General features: G+C 38.3%; 1 protein-coding gene across 1 annotated transcript in view; it reads right to left on the bottom strand.

The window, feature by feature from the left end:
- ANKRD44 (ankyrin repeat domain 44) overlaps positions 1-13,740 on the bottom strand; it is a 359,716-nt gene that overhangs the window by 91,554 nt on the left and 254,422 nt on the right. Inside the window, 5 exon segments of the mRNA XM_043993594.1 lie at positions 2,246-2,326; positions 4,237-4,377; positions 8,473-8,541; positions 10,603-10,720; positions 11,853-11,935. Of these exon segments, the coding sequence (XP_043849529.1) occupies positions 2,246-2,326; positions 4,237-4,377; positions 8,473-8,541; positions 10,603-10,720; positions 11,853-11,935 (492 nt within the window).

The following is a 13,740-nucleotide window of genomic DNA, read 5'->3' as shown; positions in this document are numbered from 1 at the left end:
GGTCCCGATTTATTAGTAACAAATTCCCTAAAGTGGGAATTCTCACTGCATATTTCCATTGAGCTAGAACCAATGACCATATTTTACATAATTATAACTCTCAATAATGCGAATTTGAATATATGCCATCACTTCAGGGGATTCATTATTCACACTAATTGGGACCTGGATGTAATATGTTTATTAACAAATCAAAATATGGCATGGAACCTTATTATAATGCTGTCTTTGAGACTGTAAGATACTTTCAGAGCTAATCTGTCATAGGCAGGGTCCAAAATGGGCCCCCTTATGAACAAAATTAGGTTCTGTAGCCAACAGTTTGATAAGGTTCCTTCATATAGATCACGGTTAACCTTAGGACCAGTGGTCTGTGAATGGATTTTAGTGGGGTTTCTGAACTTGGATGGGAAAAAATTACATCTTTGCTTTCACTAATTGATATTTAATGTTTCCTTCCATTTCTAATTAAACAACAACATTCTACTGAGAAAGAGTTCGTAGGTTTCACTTGACTGCCAAAGGGATCTGTACCCCAAAATTTCTAAAAACTCTCACTATACACAGTGCTCAATTTACCAATGGATTATATTCCAAAACGTTTTCCACCTTGCAATGAAATTTCCCATTGAAACAATGTTAGAAAGGGTGGTTATGTTCCTGAGACATCTCAGATAGGACTATTCAAATATAATAGAGCTGACCTATAATAATATCATAAAATCTACTCACGTCGCTCCTCTCCTGACTCTAAAGACATTTGGGGGAAGCAGGGGAAGAGGAAGAGAGTGGAATAAGATAGAGAAAAAAACTCTACTGACAGAAGGGACTAGATAAGGAGGAAAAGAAGAGAGGTGCTTTTACAGCTTCTAAGGGAAAGGTTGTTCGTGATGAGAGAAGAGGTCTGTGACAACTTATTTCTTTGAATGTGACAGGAGCAAGACAAGGGAGAGTGAAGGGGTTCTCCAATGACTGGGAATCCTGATATTTGTGGTGAGTTCAGCACCCCCCAGAGACTAATAGAATTTCCAATTCTGTCTCCTAGAACATATGGCAGCAGTGGGAGCTCTATGGGAAATGTGGAAAGAGGTTTGATGAGAGACCCAAGAAGATGCAGAGACAGCAGTAGCTATAAACAACTACATAAATATATGGGTTATTAGTTGAGTATTTCTAAGTTGTGAGCTGCTTGTACTTCTTGTATACAAATCATACAAAAATGGGGCAGCTAGGTGGCGCAGTGGATAAAGCACTGGCCTTGGATTCAGGAGGACCTGAGTTCAAATCCAGCCTCAGACACTTGATACTTAACTAGCTGTGTGACCCTGGGCAAGTCACTTAACACTCATTGCCCTGAAAAAAAAAAAGAAAAGAAAAAAAATCATACAAAAAGCTCAAAGCCCTGGTAAGAACATTATATAACCTCACTGGTACGACTGCCAATTAGGGTCATTCACAGTATGAGTATGGAAAGCTGGAAGTACAAAGAGGTTTTGGTATTTATCCTGAGACACCAGTTAGTGTCACAATCAGGAATAATACCAAGGATGCCTGCAGGCAGCTGGGTGGGTTAGTGGATAGAGAGCAGAACCTGGAGACACTCATTCAGTCAATAAACATTTATTAAGCCCCTCCTTTGTGTCAGGTATTGTGGGGATACAAAAAGAGGCAAAAAGGCCTCAAGAAGCTCACAATCTAAAGGAAGAACTCACAGCAACATCCTAGTTCAAATCCCACCGTGGACACTTACTACCTGTGTGACTCTGGCTGTCACTTACTCTCCACCTGCTTCAGTTTGCTCATCCTTAAGATGGGCATAGTAATAGCATCTTTGTCCCAGGGTTGTTGTGAGAACCAAATGAGATAACATTTATAAAGTGCTTTGTAAAGTGCTATATAAATACTAGGTGTTGTTGTTTTGAAGGTTCCTGACAGAGTACAAGTCACACCCACTCTCCCCTAGTATAATCATTGGTGCATTACATACATGCAGAGGTCCAGGTCTGAAAACAGAATTATTTAAAGATGCATTAAGAGAATAAATTGTTTTATACTGAAGTGAGGGTCCAAAATTACCTCCACAGATCTACAGCTCAGACAGTGAGTTTGCTGGGCCACCATAAATTAACATAGGCCAGTCTTTGAGTTCAAAGTTCAGAGTTCTCATATACCCCCACCCCACACCAACCCTGAGAGAAGGAAGATCACAATCAGATTCAGGCAGCAACATTGAGAACACACTTACGAAGCAGCTTCCTTTTCCTTTAGCTCACTGGCTCTTTCAAGTTCTTCCGCGTTTTCATGGGTGTTCCCCAAAATGTTCTTTCTTCTTAGTACAAGGGATAGAAAAATGCAACTTATTTACAAAATGGCAAAGTAGTTACTAGTTCAGGGCATGGTTTGCCCTTCCCTGCCCCTCTCCACCCCAATCCCAAGCAAGCAAGCAAAAGGAGAATCTTTGAGCTCTCCTGATTCATGGAAAGGGCTTCTTCTCAGTGGAGAAATCCAGGGAGTCCCCCCTCTCCAAAGAATTCTCACTAGGAATAGTACAACCTTAAAAGCATTCAGAGGTCTGTGATTTAGCATGACAGTTACTGGCCATGCCCTCCGCAGTACAGTCTAAGCTCTTGGGCAATAGGACTTCCATCTTTGACTTTTTCTGACTCTCCTGATGTCTCTTTTCTGCCCCTTCCTGATCCCTTCCCTGTTTGGTGTCTCATTCATTAGGAGATAGGGCCCAAACTAACATTCTTCAGCTAGAATCTGAAAGGCTTCTAACAATCTGTCACTGCCCAGGGTTTCTGTGCTGTCTTATAATTGTTGTGACGTTGTCTCCTTGGCATTTGCCATGCAAGATGCTTCCTATCTGGACTCTGGGCATTTTTTCCTGGCTGTCCTCCATGTCTGGAATTCCTCCCTTCCTTATCTCTATCTCATGGCTTCCTTAAAATCTCAGCAAAAATGCCACCTTTTCCTGGTCCCTCTCCTACTTTCTTCCCTCCCCCATACCCATCCCTCTGTTATAATGTCTTGCCTCTGATATTACCTCCCATTTACATTTATCTTTTATAGGCATAGTTGGTTTTTAAAATTAAATTAAATTTGTTTTTGATTTATGGAATAAAGCAAGCATTTCCATAACATAGTATACTAAAAAAGAATGATTGCAAATCTGTTATGTACAACTTGCAAGCTGTCTCCCATGCAAGAATGTGAGCCTCTTGAAGGCGGGAACTATTTCTGCCTTCTTTGTGTTCACAGTGCCTGGTACATATTAAGCCCTTAATGATTGTTGGCAATTGTTTCCTCCAAAGGCTGAACAAAGACCAACATCTGGATGACTTTGTGATTCTGAATGGCAACAGACAGTGCTGTGCCCCAACATGGTAACATTATGTGGACATAATCTCTATGAGGGGGTGTTAGTGATAGCAACAACCTAGAGCCCACCCCTATCACACAGGGACAAGGGAAAGACCAGAATGTCTCAGGATAAAATAGTTCTCCAAATAGGGGAACTAAATAGTATTTCCTCCCCCAAAGCCGCTGGTTCTGAGGGACTTTAAAATTATAGCACCAGCTATTCACCCCTTTCACCCACCATTTGTTTACTGCATTGAGTTACCTTATATCTAATTTCCATTTCTATCTCCACAGATCCCTGACAACATGTCCATCTCTAGCAATCAATTTCCTCCCTAACCTTCCATCCAGCTCCTGAAATGGCATTCACACCCAAGGTTAACATCAATAATGCCTTGTTCCTCACATACAGATAGCACTGTTTGAAGGCTGCTAAGATTACAGACAGATGAGTATTTCTCATGGGTGGCAAGTATATGAACAAATATAAATTTAATGGCAAATGAAGCATTTAGAAGGGGCTAACAATGGAACCTGAAGTATATGCCAAAACAGATTACACCAGATTTTAATGAATGGAAGCCCTAAACTTGGCAGTCCCACTCAGCATTTCAAAAGCAAGGAATGGAGAAGAGAGGGAAGAAATTGTGTGGTGGTATAGGAAGGTCAAATGGGAAGACAGTGGAATGTATGGACACCAAGGGGGAACCCAGGGTCAAAGGCAAAGCAATTCAAACTACTCTGCCTGAATGGGAGAAGAGATTCCTTCCTTCATTAGCAGGTTTTCTTTTAAAAAGCAAGAGAGAGAAAAGAACCTTGACAAACCCTTCCCCCATCCCCAAGAGGGAACATGTATGAGCTTATTTTTTTTACTTTCTATCCATGTCTGAAGCTGCAGCATAGTGTAAAGGCGTTCGTCCCCAGTCATCTGTCTCGTTAATGTTGGCCCCGGTGTTCACTAATGTCTCAATACAGTGGAAATGACAATTCGCAGCTGCATAGTGCAAAGGCGTCCTGAAAAATAAACAATTTGTTACTTCAGACATGTCTTGAGAAAAGGCTCGAAGGCTTGCTCACGCTGACAGCAGCATTCCCAGAGAAGGGCGTCTACTGATTGACAAATGTTTTGCTTTCAAAGGAGTGAGCTAGATGGCTCAGTGGATAGGGTACTGGGCCTGGAGTCAGGAAGACCTGAATTCAAATCCAGCCTCACACACTCACTATGTGACCGTAGGCAAGTCACTTAACCCTGTTTGCCTTAATCCACCAGAGAAGGAAATAACAAACTGTTCCAGTATCTTCACCAAGAAAACCCTATAGAAGGTCACAAAGAGTCAGACGTGACTAAAACAGTTTAAGAACAACAATGCTTTCATAGGTTTGGTGGGAAAGGGGCTATCCCATCTTTCTGCCAAGTGAGCTGTTTCAGGATGTGATGAGGGGGAAAGCACTGATCTTCACAGGCAGGGGACCTGGGCTTTCAATTCCAGCTCTGTAGAAAGCAAGTCAACTTAACACCTTTGAAATCCTTTAAGGCAGTATGGTATAATAATGGATAGAGCGGTAGGCTTGGACTCAGCTATCTAAATTCATACCCTACCTCTGGGATACACTAACTGGGTGACCATGGGCAAGTCACCTAAGTTCCCCTTAATTAATCTGTAAAAGGAGAATAATCCTATCTGTAGCATACCTACCTCACAGGTAGGTAGGTATATGCAGGTTTGTTTTGAGACACAACCAAGCCAATGTGTGTAGAGTGCTATATGAATGTCCATGTTTGTTGTTACCTCTAAAAGAAAGGGCTGACAGCAGAGAGTCTTCCTTCGAGTCAGAAAGACATGGGTTCAAGTCCTGCCTTTGAAACATAGTAGCTGTATAGCCAAGTCACTGAGCAACTCTGCAAGACCATAATCTAAAGACAGATCTGCAGTGATGAAAGGAATTTCCATTATGGGGATTTCTCATGCTAATGCAATCATAAGTCTGGACCAGATAAACAAGCGATTGATTAGATGATCTCAAAGGTCCCTTCTAGCTCTAAAGTCTATAATGCTAAGATGAGAACAGAAAATGGCTAAGTAAATCTCTACTAGATTGCACTTGTCCCCTCTTCTTCTATACCCACTATCGCTTCCCCAATCCAGGCCCTTGTTACTTTGTACATGGATGATCACAACTGTCTCTTAACTAGTCTTTCCTTCCTTTACTGTCTGCCTCTTGGTTAGAAGTGGTGATCTTCCTAAAGTACAATTCTGATTAGGTTTTACACACAGGTGCTCATGGGCTCATGTACAAACGCATGCTCTTTCAGCTCAGAAACTTTCAGTGACTCCCCAGTACCTGCTGAATAAAGGACAAATTCCTTAGTCTACTATTCAAGTCCCTTAGCAGTCTGGTTATAATGCATCCTTCTGGTTTTACCTTCCCCTTCTCTCTTACTTGTACTTTATGTTTCAGCCAAGGCTGACCATCCCCATTTCCTGAACACACACAGGGGTTTTGTGGCCTCTGTAACTTTGGGTCTGTTGTTTCCTCAAGCTAGACTTCCCCTTCCAAGCCTACCCACTCTTGAAGGCCTAGGTCAAATGTTACTTCTATGAAGTTTTCCCTAATGACTCTAGCCAGAAGGATTTTCTCCTTTAAATTATTTTAATTTAAAGTCCCATAGCACCTTGTATGTACTTAACATACACAGTCCTTTGTATTTCTGTTACTTATGTACATGTGTTAATTTTCTGAATAGATTAGAAGTTTCTGGAGTCTGGGACTATAATCTCTGTACCTCCACTGTACCTAACACATAACCCATTATAATTACTGATTTTAATATTTCTCTATGATATAATGATTTATTAATTACCTTTGAACACTTTGACGGGTTATATTATTGGCCATCCCTCTCTATGCATTGCTCAAAGATTACAACTATGGGAGGGGCAGCTAGGTGGCACAGTGGATAGAGCACCAGCCCTGGATTCAGGAGGACCTGAGTTCAAATCTGGCCTCGGACATTTGACACTAGCTGGATGACCCTGGGCAAGTCACTTAACCCCAATTGCCTCATCAAAAAAAAAAAGCAAAACAACTATGGGAAAGGGGGTCCCTTCCTCCAAGTATTCCCACTCAATTAATTGGTTTTTGCCTTGTAACTGAGGGCTGCAAAGAGTATTTTAACCAGCTTCAAAAGGCACTTGTCTCCAGCATACTTTCAATGTTCCATAAGGCAAAGGAACCACCACAAATTTTAAAAGGCAGTTATAGAAAACTCGATACATTTTATGCAGCCCATAAAATGTTTCTAATGAGAGGGCATTTCATAGTAATGCCATTAGGAGAACCTTACAGCTGGAGTTTCTAAGCCTGTCTGCTTGTAATTTTTTTCACAAAACTATGAAATTTGAACCAGCACTTCCCATGTTTACCAATCTCAGAGCAATGCTGCTGCTCATTAGTCTGCCAGGGGAAACAATAACCTAACTTCCAGAATGACATAACCCAGATGTCATAACATGATTAAAAAAAACACCCCAAACCTAAAATCTTAAATGCCAAGATACCAATTCCTTGGTTTCCCTCCTCTGGAGGAGGGGAATGTAACTTTGCCAGAGTTAAAAATCAACTTCTATTGGGAAACACACACATCAGATTGTTCAAGGCCAATGAAAATTGTTGAGGTTTCTAAAACCCACAAAAGATTTTCTATAAAGTCAGACAGGAGACAATCCTACTTGAGAGATAAGGAGTTAGAACTCAACAGAATCGAGTGAAGACTAGCCTAGGTTGGAAACATCTTCATTTAATTTCTGGTTCTCCTACATGCCAAGTGACCTTGGACAAGACTTAATTTCTTCTTTTGCAAGATGTGGCAGATGGAATTGATCATTTCCAGGACACCCTATACATTTAATGCTCTATTTCTGTGCTTCTATTTATATGGCAAGCCCATTTATAGTATGTGTGGAGAAGCAGGCTGGCATAATAGCTAGAAAGTTGGCCTCAAAGTCAGGAAGATCTGGGTTCAAGTCCTGCTGCTGAATATTCTGGCTGTGGATCCCAGGATGACACTTGTTGTCTTTGGGTACTAGGCAATTGTAAGATGCTAAGTGGTGGAAAAGGTAGTGACCTGCATTGGAAGGGAGTTTCCTTCCTCTAGGTCAATTTTAATGAAATTATAGATGTAATTCCTAGCCTTTCCTTTGGATCTTTTGAAGTTATAGAGTAAAAGGCCATTTTCAATCATCAAGAGAAAAACTCCTTAAAATGAACATCTCCACCATGGAAAATAATTCCCCAACAAGAGCAGAATGACATAAAATTAGATTAATTTTTATACGTTGTATCCTGGTCATTCAAAAAGAGGGATCTTCTTTCATTTTTAAAGGCTGTATCCATTATACTTATGGATTTTAATATTTATGTTAGAACAATTTACTAATTATAACACTTTGATGGGCTATTTTATTGACTGAGAGAGCACTGATAAGTACTTAGACAAATATGCTTCTTGTATCAAATCAACATACTACTCTTCAGAATCATGGTGATATTGAAGACTAGCAGAAGGTTGGAAACAATCTATTTCAATACATTCCAGATCAGTATAGTTAGAGACAGGTCTATGCCCATGGTAACCTAGGTAGCCTCACCAAATTGCCTAGTGCTTTGAAACATGTGCACACAAATTTATCCTAGGATATCCCTTGCTGACAATACAAATAATGTAAAGATACTTCCAGCAATCGTGGCCAATCAAGCACTATGATCAGGGAAGTTTAATATCAAGGAGTGTAAGAGTGAAGGAGTATCCTCCAGACAAAAATACAAGACTATACAGGCATAGTACCAGCAGAAAGGTTGGAAGAGAAAAAAAAACATTTTTAAACAGGACTCAAAATTATACATTTGATTTTTAATGTACCTACCTCTTTGGAATTTCTTCTGAAGGAGGAATTTTCTTTAAGGGATAACAATCTCCCCAAGTTCTACTGTTTCTCATTTAAAATTTAGTGATATGATTTCCAGATGGAAATTCCAATTCATCCCACTCTCCTCCTCAGCCCCATTCTTATTTACATACCCCCGATGGAGGGATCCCTGATCACCTACCTTCCACATTTATCCTTCTTACTGAAGTCTGCTCCACTGCTCTGCAAGAGTTTTATACATTCCACATTACTGGAAAGACAGGAAACAAATCATCAAGAAAATAAAAGTGAATTGTGATCTCTTCTATGTTTACAGGGCTGAAGCTAAGTGCTTCACTATAACTGTTGCTTAAATTTTGCTAATAAAAGTGAACAGGTTTTAATAACCACATCTCTGACACACCAAAAGTTTCTACAGTCTTCTTGAAAGAAGGTTCTTTAAATCAATAGTCAATAGCCTAATTATGCCATTTCCATTACATGAATATCATTTTGACTTATCCTTAATGATTATTACATAGCCAAATATTTTAATGATGCTTCATTACTTATCCAGACATTTTTTAAAAACATAATTTATAAAATGATCATTTAATATAAAAAATGAGATTTTGACACTTAAACCTACAATAATGTTATGTCACCTTTAAACAATGAGCCAAAGTGGGTAAGTATTACTTTTTATCACAACTGAATGAGTTTGCCACGATAACCATTTTCAGCCCAGACAGCCCTTAATGGAAAATAAAACAGCTGCATTTCCCTGTCTTTGTAATCTAGGTAAATAAATGTGCAAGAACCATGGCTGAAAATGATATAATGAAGCAAAGTAATCTTCCAAAGCTCCTTTGTCATTCACAGAGGCAATAAATCACGTTTAGTAGGAAAAAAGAAAGAAGCTCATTGGAGTATATTTTCCTACAGAAGGCTAAGCCACTGATACTAATGTTAATAGTAGTTTCAGTCACAAATTCAGAACTAAATAGAAAGACTTTGTCTCCAGATCTGTGCTTTTTTAAAGCAGGTCTATAGGAAGACAAACTATTTGTCACTGTTCTGTATGAGTTATCATAAACCAACCTAAGTAGTATAGTAGATAAGAGTACTCAGCTTGGAGTCAGAAAGACGAGTTCAAATTCTGTCTCCATTATCAGCTTAGTGACTGTGGATAATCCACTTAACCTATCTCAGCCTCATTTTCCTCACGTAAAATGGGGGTAATAATAGTACCTACCTCATAGGGTTGTGTGATGATCAAATGAGTTAATATAAAATGCGTTGCAAACCATAAAGTACTATGTAAATGCTAGCTATTATTTAAACTCAGATTTTTTTTAAAGTTTGATTTCTCATTGATAAATTCAACTCAACTTCAGGTGAGCCTCATTTTCTGTTTGCAGCCTCCTTTCTTAGAGCACAACCTGCTTTAGCTTGTACAAACATTAAATACAAGCATTTTTCAAGCTGTTTATGGTGTTGATTTGGCACAACATGAGCAGCTACTAAGCATAATACTCATTAACAGTGGGAAACAAATTGATAAAAAGATAATAAAAACATATAAGGATGTATTTGGGGGCAACATTAGTTACACATTGGCCACAAAATGGATAAAAAGAACATCTTACTCAAGAGAGGCCATCAAAGAAAGAAATTTTAGTGAAAGTGTTCTCATATATCATTCGTTTATTGACTGAAATTTCATTCAAACCCCTGGGATTGAAAAGAAGGGCATTGTATAAATAACACTCTCAACAGTTCCACCAAAAGAACAATGGGCACATGATCTTGTGTTCTTTACTTATGTCATTTCTACATTCATTTCATATTAGTGCACACACACATACACACACACACACACACACACACACAGAGCCTTAAAATGGTGTTCCGAAGTGGGAGGAAATGAATGACTAGAAATAAAAGGAAGTCATTCAGTCTTACTTTTCCTTCACTATCACCTATTTATTAAAAAAAAAATAAGAGGAAATCCAAAGAACGGTGGATGTTCTATATTTTTTTTGTGGTTACCAGCCTCTTTCTTCAAGGTTGAAGACAAACTCCTTTTTTTTTTTTAAATAAAAAAGTTGATTTTTATATATGAATTTGGTCTCTGTTCAAACTCCATAAATTTTTTTCTTTGGAGAAAAAAAAATAGAAGCGATCTGAGGCACAAGACATGTGGCCTTCTTTAAAATGACTGCAACTCTCTTTAACTAGAAAAAGTCCCTTGGTTGACAAACAACTAGCCAGTTAAGACACAGCAGTAATATATTCATGAACCAACAACTCAAAATGACCAACTACTCACCCTCCTGCGGCAGCAGCATGAAGGCAGGTTCTTCCAAATTTATCTGGTGTGTCTATTTCAAAGCCTGCAGACAGCACGTGCTCATTACTAAACAAGGACACTATGCTATACTTTTGTCCTAGTTAAACCACAAGAAACATTGCAGAGACAGAAAAATCAGTTAGTAGAAAAACCAGAGTGCAAGCAATTGTAGTCAGCAAGAGGTTGTCATGGAAACGAAGAGTAACTGCTCAAGCTTGGCAATTCTATAAGAAGAAGAACCGTGAAGTCAAGAAGAATTTATTTTCACATTCAGCCCTGGATGCACCACAGCGCCATTTTTCAATCACAGGGTAAAAATTTATGAAACTGATTGAAGATAACTAGGACAGCAGACAGGCAGACAGAGACATGAAGAAAACATGGAGTCCAAAGTAAGAAGCTTAACATGCTAAGGGAGATGTTTTCTTAAGTGAATTCCCACCTTTCTGGTTGATTGGAGGTATAAAAAGCATGCCTTCATGCAGGGGCTATTTTTACACATGCCCAAAGCTGGGAAAGCAAGATCAGCTATAGGTAATGGATCAAATGAAAAATGGGTTTCTGAGTTCTCTGAATAATTAGTTCACAAACAATGTGTGCCTAGTAATCGGGTCATCCCCTTATTGTCTTTGGAAGCCCAGGAAAAACTCCATACACATAGGTTTGGAGATAGGAAATGAATTCTAGTTCCATGAAAAGAAAAAAATAGAATCCCTATTGGCAATATGATAAACAAGAAGCTTGCCACAAGTTATGTAACAAAAGACAATCTTCTAAGACTATCTTTCCCAACCTGAAAAGGAATTTTTCAATTTTAAATAGTCCCACGAGAAAGAGACCTAAATAAGTTGGCAAAGATTCACTACAAAGATTTGCAGACTTCACACACAAATATGATATTTTAGTCTTTTCTCTTTTTAATAAAATGTTGAAACAGCCTAAAATTTTGTTTACTTCTTGTGATTTGATCAAGTTCCTATATACCACAAACCTAAAGGATGCTAAACCACAACTCAATAAGGGATAGGGGATAGAGACATTCAAAGGAGCTTCAGTACCAAGGACTGCTGGGAATGAATCAACATGCAGTTAGGAAAGCTATACACAGCCCAGGGACCAAGCCAGCCTATTGACATGAAACAAAGGCAGGTACTGCTTTCAAACATCCACTGAAGCCACATGACTCAAACTATTAATTAAATTTCTTCCTGGCTAGTGGATATACCTACCTGAAGATAACAACTTCCTGCAGCAGTCAGAGTGAGCATTCAGTGCTGCTAAATGTAAGGGGAACATGCTGTGGATACCGCATCTGAAAAACAGGAAGACCATATAATAACAATAACAGCCTGTATAAGGTTTTAAGGTTTATAAAATATTTTAGATATATTATCTAAATTTTTCACTTGAGACTAAAGGAATCAATAGTTAGGTTTTCTATGTTCATTCTCTATAGTTTACATTAAGCTAACCAGTTCCAATATTCAACAGTGAAAGCTATGTTGATTTGTTCTTGGGATGGAAAATAACATGCATGATCAAACATGCAACATATTTATCAAAAAACTTTTCTGTGTCTGTCATTGTATTAGGAGCTGACAAATAAGAAAAACATCTATTCACCCATTGGTCTAGGTTCTACAAAGCAAACTTTTGGAAAAGAGAATGAGTACTTATATTGTGCAATGAAAATTGTCATGTCTTTAATATTTTTTTCATGTTATGTATTTTTAAAAAAATTATAATGTGCAAACAGGTAGGTATGAGAATTAATCAAATATACTTCAGTTAATAGACCCAACTATATTCCAGTAGCCCAAATAATTCTGAAAAAAGAACTATAAAAATAATGAAAATTATTAGAAACTCACTATAATGCTATCCTAGAGATCCATGCAATGGGATCATGTATGGAAAGACAGACATATTTATAATGAGGTGCTTGGGAAATTTCTATAATTAAGCCCATTTGAATTGTCACCCAGGAAGAATATATTTTATGACCAATTCTACTTGATGGCAATTAGTATCAAAATTAGATGTCACAACATCATGTTTTCCCACATTCTGTTGTTTGAACAGGACATTTCAGACTTTGCAACTTCATTGCAGCCACCAGTGACAGCATTATATAAATTTACCTCCTGCCAGAGTTAACTATCTATGGGTCCCCTCTAGTGTAAATTGGCCAAGCAATACTCTACCTCACAAATAAATTGGCAAATGCTCCACAAAACTACTCTGCCTATATAATTAGCATTTCTAAGCTTTGGATATGTAGTTTTCTATCCCTCAAGTAATTATGTAGTTGAATATGTGTGTGGATAAGAACATGCCTACTATTCATGATATCCAGTGCCCTTACAAATCATGCTAAGTATCACATTCTTATCATATTGGCTTCTTTCTATTTATTAGCCTTTTTCTTTTCCTCTTTTCTCCCTTCATTTACTGTTCCTAGATAGAGATTTCCAACCTGGTCTCTATAATGGCTGGCATCCATCAAGAAATGTAATTTGCCCATCTTCCTGGCAGTGTCAGGTTGAGGAAAGCTCCTTGTAATTGCCTCCCTCATCGTTTAAAAAAAATCTGAGAAGCAATTGCATCAGTGACTGACCTTGATGCCTGCAAAAGGGTTACAAATGGGGGGATGGGGAAGACACATTTTCTATAAATGCCATCAAGGATATTTTTCAATTTTCATGAGAACAGAAGCAGCCGTTAAATATTTTTATGTGCCACATGCTTTGAAAGTTCCTGGCTAAATGAAGCTCCAAGCAAACCTGATATTACTTAACCTTTGTGGCAAAACTAAATGATTAAATATATTTGGTGTTCTGTAAGGAAAGTCTAACCGCTATTCACATTTGGTACTTTAGAAGTAAATTTTCCTAGGGCTAAGGTCCTGGATGATATAATTCCTTAATTATTCAGTAATATCTATAACAAAAGCCATTAATACTCAAATGCAAATACAACAAAAGTACTTCAAAAGATCCAACATTTTACTGTTGCAGACATGCCATGTCTCAGTGTAAGGTTTCATAAACTGCTATGGTCAGAAAAATCACTCACTTTGTGGCCAACCCTATGATAATGAGATTCTTTGAATTTAGT

The sequence above is a fragment of the Dromiciops gliroides genome, chromosome 3 (genome assembly GCF_019393635.1).
Source record: "Dromiciops gliroides isolate mDroGli1 chromosome 3, mDroGli1.pri, whole genome shotgun sequence".
Lineage (NCBI taxonomy): Eukaryota > Metazoa > Chordata > Mammalia > Microbiotheria > Microbiotheriidae > Dromiciops > Dromiciops gliroides.
Note: the sequence above shows the minus strand (reverse complement) of the source record. Positions and strands in the feature narration are given on the sequence as shown.